The sequence below is a fragment of the Stigmatopora nigra genome, chromosome 13, assembly GCF_051989575.1.
Source record: "Stigmatopora nigra isolate UIUO_SnigA chromosome 13, RoL_Snig_1.1, whole genome shotgun sequence".
NCBI lineage: Eukaryota > Metazoa > Chordata > Actinopteri > Syngnathiformes > Syngnathidae > Stigmatopora > Stigmatopora nigra.
In genome coordinates, this window is record NC_135520.1 from 6,333,503 (window position 1) to 6,353,585 (window position 20,083).

The window sequence follows — 20,083 nt, forward strand, 5'->3', positions numbered from 1 at the left end:
GTTGCATAAACAAGTTTGGCGTTTCCACCCCATAGATTTTACATCTCTACAATCCTGTATTGTATATCCTGTGTTGTGCCTGATACTGCCTGTACGCTATTTTTGACGAAAGTCTTTACTTTTGGTGTCCAGTTGGGCTCTGTACTTGGTGAAGCCCTTGAGGCGAACTTTCTCCCCCAGTAGCTGCAGGAACTCCTCTAGAGCAGGACCCGCCATCTCATTGTTGTACATCTCTTCCTCAGTGCTCTGTCCAGCTCGGCAGTACATCACCCCCACCTTTACCTGGAAACTCAGCTGGCAGTAAAAAAAAAAAAACACACTTTTATTCAATATCACAGCTATTTTTGCTTTGATTTCTTTTTTAAAAGAAGTCTTACTCCTTGCTCATCCAGTTTCATCAGCTGCTCTGTGACCTTGGGGATATTGAGCGCCAGTCGGAGGCAAGGTAAATCTAATTCTGGGAGAATATACTCCAGGACCTCTTTAATGGGAAGTCCTCGGGTGGTGCCATGCTTGGAAGCAGAGAGCACAGCATCCTCCAAGATGGACCCTCTGAGTGTTGTAAGCTGGATGGACAAAGGCAGAAAAAGATAATATATATCTCTAAACATCAGAAAAATACATTGTTGACTTAATATAACAGAAATCTATGAAATAGGAAGGGACTAAAAGACAACCTAAATTGTATTGTATTGGATGAACATAATCACTTTGATTAGTTGGAATACTTTCTCTATTACAAACTTGAGAGGCCCGTGTTCACAATGGACACATGCATAGACCAGAACTGTATCTTCCAGTCTAGGTGTTTGTTTAGGGGGACGGCTAATAACAAGCACCTGTCTTCAGCAAACAAGCCCAGCCGGATAACATTTAGGGTCTGTCTGAGAATGTATGTTGATTTAATGTTTTGGCATTAGGAGAGGGAAACTAAACTTTAATGTAAAGCAAGAAGTAGATAATTGTCTTAAATGTGCTTAGAATATTGGTTTAGGACACCCTTTAGTTAAATACAAAGATTTTGAATTTTTGAACACACTTTTGTTCATTATTGAGTTGGGACTGCGGCTTACACCCAGGTAAGACTAATAATCCAAAAACATGGTGAATATCCAAGGAGTTTTATGTATGAATGTAATTTACCTCACTAGTTCTGAAGATGAGGCGATAGTTATATTGCTGACCATGCTCCTTGTCCTCCTCCAACTTCTCTCTGCGCAAGCTCACTGCCACAGGGCCTAAAGCGTCGTCAATTCCAAAGTAGTTCCAGTGCTCTGAGTTAACAAAAAAAATGATGGAAAAATGATGGATTGCAATGAACACCCTACAATTGCCAAAGTTACATACCAAAACATCACCCAACAAATTCATAAAGTGTAATTAATGGTAGAAATGACATGCAATTACCCCTCATGTAGAAAAACTTTCTGTAGTAGTAAGCTCCAAGGTCCACATGCTCCACAATATATTGTTTGGCTTTTTCGCTGAGTGTACTTAGACCTTCCTTTGGTCCCTCCAGCACAGCCACTCCAGCATTGGTGCAGTGTGTATTTAATGAGCTTTCATAAAAGTTCCCTTCTCCATTTAAGTTCCCTGAGTTTCCTGCTACACCACCCACAAGTCCATAATAGCCTGCTCCATTTGCACCCAATCTGTGCCGCCCATAGTTATCCGTGCCTATCTCATTTCGAAAGCAGGGACAACTAAGCAGCATCTCATTGCTCTGTTCATCTCCGGAGTCCAAGCTGGGGCTGTTTCGAGAGTTTAGGTCCTCCTGACTACCACTCGGGGAGCTGTATGGAAGGCTATGGGTGGATGATAGGGTGGAGGTAGCCGAGGCGACGGCAGCTGCGGAGGCCCCCGTGGTGGTGTTGTTCTTCTTCCTGCCTGCATTCTGCCGCAACTGAATGACTTCGTTGAGGTCGAACAGCGAGCTTTGGACGTCGTAGTGAGCAAAGCCTTTCTGACAAACCCACAGTTTTAGCGAGGGTCCCATCTCCTCCATCCGACCATCCTCGACATCCGAACCAACTCTTGGGGAGTCAGAATCACCTCGTACATTACGAAGCTTACGAAATATAGACTCACCCCCAGTTTCTGATTTAGTGCGTCTCTTGGGAGGTTTTTCCCTTTCCTTAGTTTTTTGTGCCTGATTGTCCACGGTATTCTCCAACAGGTCAACGGCAGCCTGCTTGGGCCGAACATTCAGCATGTCCTCCAGTTTATCTGGAGCTGGGCTACGCTGGTCTACTTCTCCTCGGTAGCCTTTGAGCATTTCAAAGAAACTCTCACCAGAAGCCCCATGTTGTTCTATTGAAGATGTGCTGCCGTACTCCCTGTGAAGTGGAGACCATTTAGTCCCCAATGGCGGACCCCAATCTTCGTCGCTGTCTCCGCCAGCTTCCATTTCACTGATGGTCATGTCACTGTTGCTACGCTGATGGATTCGCTTCTGGTGTGCATTTCTGCGTGGCGGACTTCTATAAACTCCTGGCCCCAAATACCGAGTATCAGTACAATAGTTGTTAGCCTGGGCTTGTGTACGATTTTTCAAAGTATTGTGGATATTTCGAAGCATTGACGAGTCCTGAGGGCTAATAATCGATCCCAGTTTAATGTGATTTTTCAGAGGCGCACTCATGATTTCAGACTCAGTGGAGGAGTGCCAAAAAGCCCGCGAACCATCTCTCCTTGGGGGCCAATCGGCCACACGAGCCCGCACGCCCATCTTTGGCACGCCTGCGCTCACAGTCCCGTGGACATTGTCTGTGCGGGTTGGCCCTGCACCACCATTGATTAAGCGCAAATGGCGAGGGTAAAACTCATCGGTGGCAGGGATTGTGCCCCCGACGGGGCACTCCATTGGTGGGCGCTTTAGGCTGGTCATGACACAAGTGTCGAAGGCTAAAGCCACTCAGCGAGTAGACATAGCTGCTGCCTCCGGGATGGATTGCTGCTCCCCGACTTCATGTGCAGGTTGATTATCAGCCAGAAAAGGAGGGGAGCCTGCAGTTTCCTCACTCAAGCGCTCATAGAATTCGTGACTGCGACAAACGCTCCCATTGGCATGTTTTTATTCCAAAACAGGGGCCTGAAAAAAAAACAACACAAAAAGAATCAATACATGGTAAAATGCTGAATCAGAGGAAAACAGAAAATCCCTGATTAAGACTTTATGAAGGGTGTTTTTGTTATGTTTTTTTACAAATCAAACTTTAACAAATAAAGCCAATTGTGGTTGCAGCTTTCCATTGGACAGTAGTGCTGATTGTTGATTAACACAGCAGGGTAAAATTGCCTGAGACATCAACTTAGTCAACATGTTTTTAACAGCTGTGTTTCCACAAACTAGTACTTTGACTTTTCTTCCTTTTTAGAAAAACACTTGCTTTGAATGTGACGCACATAGATCCCACAAACTAGACCGGCATGCCTGCTTTTCCGCTGATGGATTTTTATAAGGTGGTGAAAAGTCACTGACAAGTTCAATTTGAGATAAGAGTCTGCTGGCTTTCAATGGAATTATAGTGGAAACATCAGAGGCAAAACATGAAAGCCCAGTAAGCATTCCAAAATGACTTGAATGCTCACTAAACGCCTTTTGAAGGTTAGAGCCCACTATCCATTGATCAGGTAAGTTTTCTGGTCTGTGAAGTTTAAAGAACAACGTTTAAAAATAATATGCAAATGAGACATACAGTCATAAAAAATGTAACACACAAGCCTTTGTTATAGGACTCTATCAGCAAAGGCTAAGTTAATGTTTAATCTTTATTGTTTTTAAATGCTTCTGGTTTATTTTTTTCTGCAACTGTAGGAAGATTGAATTATTGCAAATGTTATTAGTCATGAAAAGTTCTGAAGTGTTTTATAAATTGATGGCAAATAGTTCTCCATTATCAGAACCGCATGTGGACTTAAAAAAAAGCAATCAATTTCACTCCATTAGGCAGTGGATTGAAATAAAATGATAAATTTCGGAAGCTGCACATCAACAAAACATAAACTAGCCCGTGAAAGTCAGCCGTGAAGATGATACTTTGCCTGAAAAATGAAGCCAATTTGGCAGTTTGAGAAATGAGTTTCACTGACTGAGGCTGTGATCCTATTAGACACTGGCATCCAGATCTCACTGTGACGGTGCTGCGGCAGCAACATATTCCCACGCCATCAACAACACCACGGCTAACTTTATTTAAACTGGTACACAGGTTGAGGAGTTCGATCTCCTTGTTAGTAACTGATTATAATGTGCTAGCAAAGTAATTGGCCAACATACGTTTGCATTGGAAGAAACAAGTACCAGAAAATGCTGCACACCATACACTGTGATTGGTAAAAACATCTTCATAAAAGGAAACATAACGGGCAATGTACATGCAATCGTAAAAATAAATAATAATTACAACATACATACAGATGACAATACACAAGATAGGTGTAGGGGGGAAAAACAGATTAATTGCATATCCCTGAAAACAATCCTTGCTCACAGACACAAATATACAATGGAGGCTGTCAGATTAAAAAGGCATACATTGACTACAACTGTGTAGGTGTGGGAGTACGTGCGTATCAAGTATTTGCCAGGGACAGGCAATTAAAGAGCACTTGTGTGAATCCACAAAAATAACAAGCTCTCTCATTTGAACCAACCTGCCGTCCATCCATCTAACTCTACCTTTTCAGAGGCCTGAAGGTCATTTCCAAATATCTACATGTAGTGACTAGATTATTTTAATTAGCTTGGGTGTTTTTAAAGCACTTGACAATAGTTGAGCTATAAATGGGGAATAGTAATCAGAAGGCTTGTTGTATAGACGTAAACGCAACAACAAGTGCCTTCTGGAGGACTTACAAAATAATAGCAGCTATGTGACGATCAAATCTTTCAATGACTCAGAAAAAGGGGGAACTCTGACAGCCCTCTGACAAACCATACAATGTGGCGTCAATGGTGGGAGGCATACAATCAGCAGGAAACATGAGTAGCATGATGAGCAAGTGACTGGCGTGTGTTGGGTGTTACTCAACCCAAAGAACAAGACCTGGCTAGTTCTACATGCAATTATTCACAAACAAAGCGAGGACTCTTAGTAACCGAGGTGTTTTTCGGACGGAAAGTTCGTGTACTTCTGCACATTGCTTGCGAAGCGATCCTCCTAGTCCTTGTATACAAATCGAAATGAATGTTTCCAATTTGAATAGGAAAGTGTTTTCAAAGCTGTGACAAAGAAAAAAAACTGTTGTACAATCTTGTAATTACGACATGGGTGAATAGGACTGAGGAGTTTTCTGGCTGACATCACCATTTTTTTTAGAAAGACTCCCTTCCATACAGCCCCTGGGCTCGCCATGTTCCCTAATCGCACCCTCCTCTAAGGGCTCGATGGACCTGATGGGCAGCAGACACAAAGATCTCTCTGTCCTGGCTTGGCCAAGAGTGAAGCCTCATTCCAACACACTGAAGTCTTTGAAAATTGCCTGGCACGGGTACTTCGTTACAGTTGTTTACATGAACGCTGCCAGGAAAACCAAATGAATTAGATGCAGGAGGAGTTGGAGAGATAAGGATTAGGCTGAGACACAAAAATCGAAGAGGGATTTTGTTTGGAAGAAGCACAAACAAATGAAAAAGCCTTCCTTGACAACAGCATGGCATCCAATAGTGAGGGAAATAAGCTGTCACACATTTAAATGAGCATCATATGGCGTTTATCAAATAACTGTGTAATCTAATCAGGAGCTGTTGAATCAATTTTAAGGAAATAACACACAAGACTATGGGAAATTTTCCATAGATAGTGATACAGCCACAATAACAAGTAGAAAATGACTGATACAATTAAAGTGGTTGTACTGTGCAAATCTATATATATGAAATGAGCAACTGTGTACAGGAAAGGTTGCCCCAAGGACAAAATATCAAGAACTCCTACATTAAATAATACCTGGTTTGCCCTGTTGTGTGTATGTTTGGCAGAGAACCAGGCACAAAATTGCCAGTCTGAGGACCTGGCAACCTCACAGAAAAAGATACTGCAGGCTTATCTGATAAACAAATGACAATGCTAGCATCATCCAGTCAAAACCTGGAATTTCACCAACTTGCGAGGGGAAGTGATAAGTCCGAGAGGAAAAATGGAGGGCATGTTCAGGCAAATTCTTAGAGAAATGTGTAACACTGGCTATTCAACTTTTAAGCTTCTGACTCCGCCATGACATCATGCCTTTAGCCCTAGCAGCCAAATTACAGAGAGAGCTCTGATTGACGAGGGCCTCGCTTCAGACAAAGCGGGCACGCCATGATGAGATGCGTGTCGCGCTGACGAATTGTTCAACTGTGCAGAAATGAGCACAAACATCAAATGGCGTTGAAGCGCTTGAGAAAATGGTGACAGGGTATCATCATTCATCATCACTACTGTTGTGTAATGGGTTACTGTGGTTAAACTCAGGGGGCCCTGGCTATCACTGCTGTACAGCTAAAGCGTAATGGACAGAACTCAACACATCCAAACAAGAAGATACTTGTTAAGTAGTGCCTAGATTGCATATATACCTAGTTTTAATCTCTAGGACCATCCACAATTTTTTCTTCGTCTTATCCATCAAATTTCCCAATGGGGTTTATTGGTTTTGCGTGGGGTGGGATGTGGGAATAAACACCCTTGCCTTGAAACATCAGAAACTCCAATTTGGGGTTCCCATTTGTAAAAGTGTTATCTGGGTGGTCCACAAAAGGATTTGTCATAAATGCTCAACCAACAGTCACATCACTTCTTAGGTGGTCTGTTGGTGATAAAAAGGGACCTAATGCCACTTTTTTAATGCACGGTACGGTGTCACTACATCTGGCATCGACAGTACCAAAGATCAGGAGTTGTTTACATCATTTATATGTAAATAGTATCAGCTTGGAGTCCTGGGCTGATCAGGTTATACAAATAGTCAATGGTTGTATCTGCTGCTGCCAATGACAATTGCAATACTAAGTATTCTATAGTACAAATAGGACTTTTTGAGGCATGCAGCAATTATACAATGACATCATCTTAAAGTACTTTCAAAGAACCCAATCAGATTGCTCGGTTGCCATCCCTATCCGCTCGTAGCCTCTTGGGGGTGATTTACACGGTATCTGGAGATGATACGCTTGTAATGCCTTAACAGTGTTAGGTCCTTCACTTTTATTCCCTCAAGCCCTTCAACTCAGTGAAATACTCTCGAGATAGATCTAGTTAAGAACATGTAAATGGGTTTAGATTTAAGATCACTTAAAAAACAACAACAACAGGAACAGTAAAGAGCTACGTTAATGTTTCCAGTGAGGCAATTGGAGTGTGTTTTTGTGTAGCGGTAACTTGTCTACCATGATTGGTTTTACTTGTATGCTTTTATGTGCAACAGGGGCTTGTCATCTCACTAATGCAATCAGTGAGTCGGAGGCGGACAGCGAATGAGGGAAAGGGGAAGTTCCGCCTGAAGCAGACATACACTTATCCCCCCCCACAACCTTGGCTCCCAACCGCCACGGCTCGGCAGCGGGGTCAACTCATTTGAATTTTTTGCATTCTTGTCCAGGCAAAGCTACACTCCCTTTTCCACTACGAGCGCTGTTCATTATGCATGACCTCTAATCTCTGCCAAAATTTAATCTGATCAATAAAAGCAAGTCAGGTAAAACTCTCCATCTGATATCAAATGTACTACTCCGTCCGACCTGGGCTTGTCTCCAAAAGATTAGTGGCTTAATTGGCCATTACATTAGAGAATGACTGTACATTATGCTGTACAAGCACACACTTTAAATCAATTCAATGTAATCAGATTACAGACTGTTGACTTTATTTATTATTTTTGTTCAAGTGTAACCTTATCGGAATGATACATAATCGCTCCTTCTCGTTAGGAGCATGCTGAGCTGCTGCAATATGGGTGACAAGAACCCCTGCTGGTCGCTCTTTCATTCATCACAACAGTGAATGAGCCTTTTAAAGATATACTGAGCTTAACGAAGATAAATACGATCCACCCACCTGACTAATTTACTTAAAGTACCTAAGTGTTTTAGCTCTGGAAACTGCAATATAACCATATATTCACCATACAGATTTTTTTTCTTTTATGCAAACTTTTTACTTGTCATATGTATCAATCTCTGCTAAATTGTGGAACTCTATAATTCCGTCTATGGTCTGGAAACGGGAGTCACTGTCACAAATTCAGCTATGACTCAATTATTGACGTGTAGTAGGGCAGTCAAAGATATAACCACGCTGCGTCCTGGACTTTCTAGTGAATAAGCCCTAAATTCTGATTTTCATGCTGGAGAACAACAACAACAATTTAAAACTAATAAATACGTTTTTATGTTACTTCTACACGTTTTAAACACATGCTATTAAAAAATTGCATGTCAAGGGATAAGACGGTATTCACATTTTCAATCAAGACTAGTTTGACTATTTTTATTAGCTTTTTTCCAACATTGCAGTATCCTCTATTTGAAATATTTTTTGGTAAGTATAATAGCAAAGCAATTAAAAATCAACACCAAAAGATACTGTGTTTACCTAGTGATGCATTAGTGAAAATCGGCTACCTTGTTCTTGAAAGACAGGTTAATTTGTCAGAAAGACAAACAAATTGCCAGTGCCAATGGCAACCGGCTAATAGAGCATCATTAAGTTAAAAGCACTAAAACCACAAGTGGTGGCTCTTTGCCAAAACCTGATGACAGCGTTCAGAGTTCACTCTGTCAACCAGCACTGTATCAACACTCCAACCATGAAAGCACTTAATTACACAATGAGATTAAATGGCAATTTGCAGTGCCATACAATGCTTCAAAAACACCAACTTCTCTACAATTTTATTTGCTACAGCAGTAAAAAAAACAAAAAAAAGCCTGACATGAGAGAATGGTGAACTTCTATAAGAATAACCCATGAGGAGAAAGCTATCATACTGAAAGTAATGAGTGTCCTTGGTAACAAACAATTCCCCTGAGGCTTACTAATGAGGACAACCCATATGAGGTGACATTCAAAATCTACATTTAATACAACAATCCCCATCAGTGATGCCCTACAGAGAAAACGAGCCCTGACAAGCAATTCTAGTGAGGCTTGGTGCCAAACACCTCTAGAGTCCCTGGTAACCTGCTGCACCACTTTCATCGGGTGAGCATAGCATTGGGATTTATATGGAATGTTGGATATAGTGTACTCAAAGGAAGGCAAAATAGCAGGCCTTCAAGCTCTCACTGGATTGTTTTCCCAAATCTTTAGTAACAATCCAGATTGTTTACTATGAAATCTATCCACCATTACAGAACCACCTCCCCATTGCACTGGTGGTTTTCTCTGCAGTGTGGTCTTGTCCTTCATTGTGGTGTGGAGCTTTTCTCATGCATTTTTCTTAACAGTGGACATATATCTCCTCATTTGTGACCAAACAAATACACAGCACTCAGCAAGAGGTTTGGCGCACAACGATGTTGACACAAGTGTGTTTTAAGATTAAAAAGTTTCAGCAGGAATAGTAATAAAATAGCAAGGATGTGCGAGTAGGATAATTGTCAGGCTTGATCCAAGGCGGGGGGATGTGGAGAACCTTGTGTGTATTTGCTACCTGTAATTCACAAGACGAGGGATTTGGTGCAGCCCGTAAAAATGGCTCTTGGTTGTGAAACGGCCCGTAAATCAGAAATTCGAAACCAAACTAGTTTACACCCCGCATGTTTACTTAACTGTAAAACCGCAGTGGTGGGCTAAGTCACGTGCACTAGTGGAAAGAGCACATAGGCAGACGATGTAGTGACCCACTGACATCAACAAACTATTCATAAAAATGAAGAATCTAACAAAAAAACATGCTTGACACATTGATGGCGTTAAATTTGCACACTAGCTAATCAATACAAATCCTTGCGGGGGAAGATTTATCTTGGAATTGAAGTAGCAGCACAACCAACATGTGATATACCTGTTTGTTTATGCCAGAACTGTGCTTTTCGTTTGGGTTTTCCGTGGCTATCCTTCAATATTACTGTATTGGGCCTTCGGAGAAGAAAAATTGGATAGTCCTTGATTAGGCTTTATTTAAGTTAAGATATGTGAATGATAAATGTGCTAATAAGACCAATTCATATTTCATTAACAAGTGCAAACAAGTGCAGTATTAAATAAGGAGTGGGTGAGCTAGCTACAGTTTAAGAATCCTATTGTTTTAGGGCAAAGCAGTAAGTTGACTCTAACCTGAGACATTCTTACAGAAAATGTGTCCGAATAACAAAACCTTGAGATGTTTAGGATTCATCTATTAGTCCAAATGTTCACATCTTTTTTGTCAAAACATACTAGAACAAATATTATGTACTGTTAAAAAAGATTTTGACAAGAATACAGCAACAAGATGAGTTAGTAAAAGCAATTCCAAATGGCACATTTTCCCAGAAGCACAGTGTTTTTTGTTCTGTGACACGACAGGTCTGTCTAGGCAGGTTTTGACATGGCAACCTTGCGAAAGTAGGGGAGCTTGAGATGCTTGATAAGTCCACTTGGCAATTATCAAGCGCCGACATACAGTACATGTGCAGCGGGTTTCCCAGGCAATGAAATCACATCTCAGTGAAGATGACCTTTGGTGTTCCCTGCAATCAAAAGGATCTTCCCATCGAACAACAATTGCTGAGCAATCAGGGTAAATGGCTCCTAAATCTAATTTGACCATGCAGATGAATTTGGGTTGAGCTGTAATGCTTTTTAATGGTGTAAGGACTCTCCACAGAAGAGAAGCTGATTTGCTGAGAGAGCAGGAAAACAAAGCAACCTATTCAAGCAGGTCCAATTCAAGGTGACAGTTTGATGAATGTAACCCCCCCAACCTCCTGTACTCGCCAAATGGTACAAGATGATGAGGTGAAAGATGCCGTAATCATATATGATGTACCTCTACTTACCAATGTATCTACTTTAAATATGTAGGTCAATATAGGAAAAATTCTGTCCCAATATAGTACAAATTTCAAGTTACGAAAAGTCAAACTAAATCAAACCTCATGGTATACTTTTGCAAATTTTAAGGGGGTTAAGGGATGGTGTCAAAGATTATGGAAATATCTAAGCTAATTCTATGTAAAATATACCTGTACTTGTGAAAAATCCAAAACACTTCAAGTACTCCTGTACATTAATTTTGTAAGTGAAGCCCTACCAGATGAGTGGTTAGCACGTCAGATTTCGATCCCAGGTGCCTCCTCACGGCGTGCAGTTTGTTCTCCCCTGGGCTTGCGCGGGTTTTCTCCCGGTACACCGGTTTCTTCCCTCATCCCAAAAAATGCATGAACACTCTAAATTGTCCGTAGGTATGAGGATCACCGTAAATAGTTGTCCGTCTCCTTGTGCCCTGCGATTGTTTTCCATGTACATTTAATGGATATCTTACCCCAGCCAAGAATCCATCAATCAACTGACAGCTTGGCTCTCTATGTCTGATCTTTTCTATTGAGCTATCTCCTGATGAGGACACAGCAACCCATGCCTGACTTCACAGGAAGTCACTGCATTTGGCACGTGTCCGCCTCATGCATTTCCACTCCTATTGAGACAGGCCACAGGGCTCATCAATTCACACGCAGGCAGCAAATTGGACTGCAATAAAATCAGCAAGTGTCGGGTAACTGTGATTCTCTGCTAAACTGGGTTGTATGTCCGAGAAAATCACAAAGCTGATGCCTGCTACTGCCCTTGCTATTCTCCATTTCACTGGCGTATCCCAAACTCTGGCACTGCGGTTTATCATGGTCACGAGCTGGTTCCAACACAAGCTGCATGACATTTAAAGCAGTAACCCAAGGATGCAGCGTGTGCACAATTTGTGCTTTCAAGAAACAGACGCAAATCCTACCAATGTTGGATTTTACGAGACCAGCAAAATGTGAGATAGCCCAGGAATGGTTGTTTTTGTTTTGGTCCCTTCATTCACTCAACCCTTAAGATTGAAAACTGACACCAACTGACAATACGATGCTATCAATATGTTTCCCAAACGGTGGTGATGGTATTGTGGTTTGCGATCAGATTCTAAAACCGGTTCTTGTTAAAAACCAGTTTCCAGTAATTCAAGTCCAATGAATAACAGATAATTTCTGGCCAAACAAGTCTGCTCGGTGATTCCACTTATGTCGATAAAGTAGTGTAATTGAATGTATTATTTATTATTATTTAACTTGTACATGACTGTGTTACCTCTCTTGAAACATTTATCTACCATTTGAAATTCCAACCTGCAAACAATCGCCTTTATATGACATCAGCCATTTGTTTCACTCTCCAGGATGACCATTTATCACACAGTAAACTCAAAATAAAAATAAAAAACATGTTTTGCTTCATCTGTATATCAAAGATTGTACACACACAATTGTAGATCCACAAAATTCATATTTTGGCTATATATCATACACAATCAGACTTCACCACTGCACAAAGTTAAAAAAAACACACACACACACACATAAGAGATGCTTGCGATGGATGTGAAACAGCCACGGGGAAATAGCATCTCATTAGCATTCAGAGCAAGTATGGCATCAACAGAGAGGTAGCAACACCTCCTTCTTCCCCCTCCCCCTTAGTGATGGCAGCGAAGTGCCACTTCTGCAGAAGACTTGCAACTTGCGCCTCGTATACTCGCCTTCGCGCCACGTTTTACACATACCTACCACCCAACTTTCTCTGTTGTGTTAGCGCGTAACCAGGAAAACATCAATGAAATGTGCAGGAAACAGCCAGCGACAAAGGAAACACTGAAAAGCAGCCATGTTTGTTATGAATGGGCCCTATCTAACCTATGCACCTGGAACAACATGGTTAAAGAAGTCATTGAGAGGTGTTTGGAATATTTATGTTTACAGTAGACCAGTAGGAAGATAGGGGGCTGACTAGATTATTATAGTATCAGTACTTTCCATGAGTATTTCTTTGATTAGTACTTTTACTCGCCACATTTGAAAACGTCTGTATTTTAGTCTTTAAGAGGTTTTCCTTGGAAATACCTGAGACTTGTTGAAAGGTAATCTGACTCCAGAAATGGAAGCCTTCCAATTATAATGGTCTTATTCTTCCCATTCAGTATTAGATTCAAACAAGAAGTAAAAGAAATGAGTGCAAGGCAGAGGATGTGGAATTGGGAACACAACCTGAGGCATGAATGTACTCAGTCTCTGTCGTGAGTTTAGTATTTGAACAGGCGGCCATGTGCCAGAATTCCTGTGATACTACACAACAATATTACATGTGGCACCTGAATGCAAAAACCGAGTAGAAACCTAAGAGATCTGTTTCAAGCTCAGTCATGAGCAAGCCCTCATGCATTCCTGTCTCACTCTCAGAATTCAGTCCACTGTGGGAACAACAGAAAAACGGCTGTGTATTCCTTTCTTTTTTTTTTGTTGCTAAATTATTTTCCACTGCATCCCACGAGCTCGGCGTGAGACACAGACTTGCAACTATGTTTGGATTCCCCTCAGAAGTATTTATAATGTTTTCCAGAGAGGGGAGAGTGCAAAGACAGAAGTGGAGAGTCGGGGAAGCAACTGGCAGACATGTCCAGGCAATAAGGAGCACGTCAGCGTTGTGTGGCACTGAAAGCTTGCCGGCGGCAGTGTGTCATCACTATCCAAAATGCCAGACTGCACTCTGGAAAGTTTTCTTCCTTATGTTTGTCTTACTTTACATTCTTTTAAAAGCTTCTTTGCTCCATTGGTTTCCTTTTTTCTCCTTCTATCATCTAATTTCAGCAACTTTGTGGTCTGATGGGAGCAGATACTAGGGGAAATTATAGTGGGATTTCAACATAACTGTGGCAGTCACTTTAGAAGTTGGGAACGGAATGACAGGAACAAATCAAGGTTATATTTTTCACTTCAGAAAAGTTAAAAGACAAGTCGTGGAGACCAATAAAACCTTGCTGCACCTGCAAAACATGGAAGGGTTCTACATGTAAAGCAGGTGGGGCAGAATGAAGGGGGCTAGTTATTTGCCGACATTTATTCTGTGACAATACAATGTAAGGGATGACATCACCACTGTTGTAGTTCACATCCCTACACTTTCATCTCGCGGCTGGTGCGCCGAGGACAGTTCCGATGGGGACAAAAGCGTAGCATTCCGACCGTGAGGCCAGCAGGAAAGCCATAGTCACACATAATTACGGTCAAAGCCATCAAGCCTTTCTGTCTACAGCTAGCAGCCAAGTGAGGTCATCACGGAGTCATTTGACTTTTTTTTTTTTACCGACAAACTGACTCATAATCATCTGATACTTTATGCTGTTAGAATGTTATTTGTTTAAAATCAAGAAAGATTTTGAAAAGTACAGTTGGAAACCCCTCCTCAGGTAACATGATTCAAAAAGCAGTGCCAAGAAACATAAAATGAAAGAAATTATAGAAGTTTCAAATGTATTGTTTAATAGTAGTAGTAGCAGTGGTAGTAACTGATATTATTATATTAATGACAAATCCTAATTCCTAGTTCAAATGGATTTAACATTATCACCCTCAATGGCAGTAGTGCTGCCCAAAATGGTTATTTTTGGTGTCGGACCGTATCAGATTCGGTCACAAGATGAGAGCCAATCCCATAGTTGCATGTCTTTAGTACCATTGTGTTTTTTGGCTGCTAGAAATCAAACCACTATGCAAATATGTCGGCTGAGTGAGATTACTGCTCTTTAGAAAAGAATGATAGTACTCCTTGTAAGAACATTTCTTGGGTATTTAGCAGGAGGGCTCAAAAATTGCTTGTTATTTAGTGGTTACATGATTTTTGGCATTATTGTTACTAGTCTAAAAAATATAGGTAGCGTATCCGTACAGGTAAAAACTATCTTGAAAAAAAAACGGAAGTAAAAAAATAATAATAATAATAAATGAATAAACATCTATATTGGGATACCCCTAAATTGCAGGGAATAAAGTGTAAACTTAGTCAAGAATTTCATTCAATGTAATGTAAATCTGTAGTGATATGTGTATCCAAATGGCAAAATTCAGCATCACAATCCTATCTTGTAGTGTGGAGAGACGATATTATCGTGACGCGCCTTCAAGCAGAGTTAAAACCAAATACATCCGCAACGGGACGGCTAAAATGTTAACAGTGACATGTAACCTCGTAAAAAAGTTTAACATTACCCCAACTGGTAGATAAAACAGCTTGAGGGGAGCGGGCAAGATGAGGGGATTTATCGGTGGGAAGCTCGTGGGCGTTGGCAGAGTCTATGGTAACTTTGACACATCCAAGCTACGTCATTTACTTTTGGCCTCTTTAAATAAAATATTTTTTACACATAAAACCATTTTGTGTATCAAATTGTGGTTCAAGAATCGCAATGTGAATCCAATCTTGAATTTTTGGATCACTACAGTCCTAATGTGTGGGGATCAAATACATTTTCCATGCCTAAAGACAATTCAGACAGTCAAATGAACTTGAAAGTTCAATCTTTGGGAATATGCAGCAAAACCAGAGTACATTATGAAAATCCACAAAAACACAGCACAGTCCACTCAAAAAGGCCAGAATGGCGTATCGAACTCAGAATATCACTTTAAACCAGATGTGTTAACCACTGCATCACATGTTGCTGGCAAAATGTTGGTTAAATATTGAATTCCAAAGAAATTTGAGATCAACCAGCCAGACAGAATATATGGTATTCAATCTACTATATTTCAAAAACAAGAACCAGGCAATACATTGAACAACTCTCTGAAAACCACTGGGAATCTAACACCAAAGCCTGAATTTAAGTGTCTCATACTCTCCCCACTGAGCTTAGGCAGGCATAATTACACCAGTAACAGAAGGCTTCTGCACTTAATAACCACAACGGCAATCACATCGTTCATTATAGGAGGTAAACATTTAATTTAAGCATTTTAGACTAACCACTCAGGAAAATTGCATCCCACACATTCCAGAGTGGCCACTTGTAACGCGGCACAAAGCCCCTCTTGTTGTTGTCTTTTGACTTTGCTCATGCCGTTTCCCCTCAAGAGACGATCAGCCTCACATCAGATCCTCATCACATCCATCTCCATGAAACCGCAGATGAAACAAAACAACTGTTTCTTGTTGTGCGAGAAGTTCAAATGCAATGACTCACAAATAGAAACACTCTCCTTCAGAAAATAGAGTAGCAGTAGTGTTTGTTTTGATTTAAGTTATGAGAGTTGATGACCCTTTTCTGCCAAAATGCGGGTAACAATTCATTATAACTACCAACAACACCCTGAATTGCTGACCAGCCAATCGCAGGGCACAAGATGGACAACCATTCATGCTTATACTCAAACCTAGGGACCATTCAGAGCAGGGGTCGGGAACTTTTTGACAAAGAGAGCCATAAACAATTCATATTTTCAAACATTATTCCTTGAGAGCCATACTCAGAATTTAAAAGTATAAATACATGAAAATGTGAGCATTATTATTCCTTTTTACCACTATCAAAGTAAAAAAAAAAGTCAGAATTCTTTTGAAAACATTAATTCACTGTTGCTAATCAATGTGTATCAATGAGGGTATACATGCAGAAGAGTCTAATGAAGAAAAAATATGATTTAAAAAAAAGGCATATAAACCCATCAAAAGAGCCACATATGACTCCCGAGCAATAGGTTCCCTACCCCTGATTTAGAGTGTTCAACCAGCCTACCCTGCATGTTTTTAGAATATTGGAGAAAACCAGAGTACCCAAAGAAAACCCACGCAAGCCTGGGAAGAACATGCAAACTCTACACAGATGCAAATCTGGGATTTAACCCTCAATCTCTGGACTGTGAGCCTGACGTGCTAACCACTCCTGCACCGGGCTGCTGGGAAATGTTTTATTAAAGTCAAAAGTTGAAATCGCCAACAAATTGACTTCACTTGACAACAACTATGGCCTTTATTGACAAAGATGTCTTATCGGGTGTACGGGCTGGAAACTAATCTCATTTTATTAATGATTTATCCATTTCCTGTGAAATTTGAAACGTATCTGCAAAACAGAGACGCCAAAATTGACTAGCTCCAATTTCTTTGGAATCCTATTGATATGAGCAGAGATTCGTCTCAACATGATTTTAGCGGCCAAGACAATGCTGTATTTTCCTAACCTTGACTGGAAAGCCTAGCAGTATTCTGGCATATTAAAATACTGCATGCTATTTTTGCAGCAATACGCAACAGCTGCTAATAATTCCACAAGAAGCCCAAACTGCAAGAAAGAAACACAGTGTGGATGAACTTTTACAATTAAAGCAGACAAAGCAGAGATTAGACTCACAAGTGAAGATGACAGTGTAATAAATCGTGCCACTGTGGCTCAAGTTAAGCCTTCAAAGAATGCCAAAAATTCCTTATCCTTGTCCAGAGTTGAACTCTAAAGTTGCCCCTTGTTTGACAGTCGCAGGGACTTTGAATTAAGTGGAAGAGGGGAAATTGTTGCTGTTTTTTTTTAATGAGAGTGGGGAGGGTTACATAAATTAAAGGGACAAAAATGCTTGTAACTATGAGGGGCCGGACAGGTTGTCACTGTGGAATGACTGGAACTAACTAAACAAAAGCTTTGTTTACTATGTGGTACTGCATTGCCACATCTATGCAGCTCTAAACATGTGACCTCTGTCATAGCCTATGTTTTTCATCAAGATTGGACCTTCTTACACATTCCCAGCAATTTAAAAAAGGTGGTGGGCACATTTGGTGAACCTAAATTGAATGAAACACAGCATGAAAACAAGTAAGCAAGCAAGCAAGCATGTCAAAAATAATAATCATAATGTTCATGCACAGGTATCAGACTTAAGGACTGGAGTCTAAATCTATCTAATGTATATAGTCACGGTTTCTTTTTAAATGAAAATCCCAATTTCAGTGATTTATTTTACATTAAAATTCAATTTCCCAATAGAATTTAAGATTGAGATGAAGTCTATAAGTTAATCAAGTACTAGTTTGATCAGATTTCACGATTAAGTTAACATTGTCCATGACTTCTGGTCTTCAACCCCTCAAATTGAATATTCCTCTAACTCTTACTCTGTTATCCTTTATGAAATCAGTTGTCACATTACTTTTATTTCGACCATTAGAACTTTATTTTATCCTGTATTGGGAAAATTCCTTTGGTTGCAGTAGCAAGACAGTAACAAGCACAGACACAGAAGACATTGTAGACCTAGGTAAAAAAAATACATTCATTCATTTTCTGTATTCTGCAGTACGGTGGATGAGTGGTTAGCGCGTCAGCCTCATAGTGGAGGACCTGAGTCCAAATCCAGGTCGATCCACCTGTGTGGAGTTTGCAGGTCCTGAGATGGGAGATTACTGGTTATCCCCACAAAGGTCACGGGGGTGATGGAACTTATCCCAGATGACTTCAGGCACCTGAATTGGTGACCAGCCAATCACAAGGCCCCGGGAGACGGACAACCACTCACACCTAGGGCCAATTTAGAGTGTTCAACCAGCCTACTTCGATTTGTTTTTAATGTGGGAGGAAACTGGAGTACTCGGAGAAAACCCACACAAGCCCAGGAGGAACATGCAAACTCCCGTGTGGCAGACACACTATCCACTCAGCCGCCGGGCCACTCCCTTCTCACCATTAGAAATTGTAGACTAACTAATCGGCTTGTAAATCATTTCAATGACATTAGTTTACAAATATAACTTGTTAAAAACCTTATAAAATAGTGTAGTGTAGTTATTCAATTCAAATGACACTTTCCTGAACTCAAATTACAATTTTTCTTAAATTTCCCTTTTTTAAATGCTTCTTAACTCATCGACAATGATGGATGTCCAATTCATATAAATTGAGGAAGGAGGACTGACTGTGGATGCTCATGAATCAGTGCCACCGACTGTGAAATAATGGGGATGCCAACCCTCCACTTCAAAATGAATTGGACGTCAATCACCGTCAATGGCAGCCAATGAGTTAACCCTGTGAGATCCATCATGAGATGACTATGCATCTAAAATTTCCCAGACAGAACATCCCTCTAAAATAAATGAATAAGTCAGATGACTACTGTGTGGTAAAATACAGATGTTGGTTGAAGTAGCATGGAAACTAACATGTATAATAAATTGAAAGCCGTGCAACGTTCACGGTACCACCTGTGAATGAGATCCGGGAGCACTCGTGGGTACAATGCGGATTTTTGACAGCAACAGTGACAGTCAAATAGACATCGGGGGGCTTGGTTCCCTGGCGAACCCCTTTGGAGTTAAAAAAAATATAATAATAAAGAAATGACATTTTTAAATGGGGAAAAAACACGGTTAGGGTCCCCACACTGACTCATCGTTGCACCTTATTTCGTTCAAGTAGTCCGCGTTGGTAAATGTCTACGTGAATGTGGTCACAAAAATGCACCAATTTCCCCCCACTCACCTTCTCTACTTGGCGTCTCCGAAGGGATTTTGTCTCTCCTTCTTTGGGGTGAAAAGCCAATAACGAAGCCTTTCCTTTTGTTCAAATCAGCTCCCACAAGTCCTTGACATTAAAAAAAAAAGAAAGAAAAAGAAGCCACACGCGATCTCTCACGCCCTCCTCTTGCCACGCTCTTTTTTTTAACCTTCGATCGTGGCGCGTCACCACGGCGCTTTTTCCCCTTCAAGATCAGGCGAGGCGCAACTTGGAAGTTTGGCAGAAAAAGTTGAGGCTTTGCCTTGCTGCGCTATGCAGCTGCTGCTAGAAGGATGAGCTCATTCGTTGTGCCTCTCTCTTGCCTATCGTCTGCCTGCCGCCCAAGTCTCGCGAGAAGGGGCGCAAAGCGAAACGTTCCCGTGGCAACAGTGGCTCACCTGTGGTGTGTACGTGGGGGAGCAAAGGTATAAAAGAAGATGATCACTCACTCTGACATTCAAACAACAACTAGACAACACTTTAAGATGGTAATTAAAAAGTATATTCCAAGTACAAATATAATATTTTGAGGTAGGTCAGTTATACATATAGATCTATATTAGTGGAATCAGTTAAAGTTGAACTTCATCTGCAGACCCTACAA

General features: G+C 40.9%; 1 protein-coding gene across 2 annotated transcripts in view; it reads right to left on the reverse strand.

Annotated features, from left to right (window-relative positions):
- LOC144206354 (signal-induced proliferation-associated 1-like protein 1) overlaps nt 1-19,794 on the reverse strand; it is a 32,160-nt gene extending 12,366 nt beyond the window's left edge. For both annotated transcript variants that reach the window (XM_077731300.1, XM_077731299.1), the window contains exons 1-5: nt 19,465-19,794; nt 1,408-3,091; nt 1,144-1,274; nt 378-566; nt 120-294 (exon numbers count right to left, since the gene is read on the reverse strand). In XM_077731300.1, the coding sequence (XP_077587426.1) occupies nt 120-294; nt 378-566; nt 1,144-1,274; nt 1,408-2,887 (1,975 nt within the window). In that variant the 5' untranslated portion in view covers nt 2,888-3,091; nt 19,465-19,794. The remainder of the gene's footprint in view (nt 1-119; nt 295-377; nt 567-1,143; nt 1,275-1,407; nt 3,092-19,464) is intronic.
- Between the last annotated feature and the right edge of the window lie 289 nt (nt 19,795-20,083).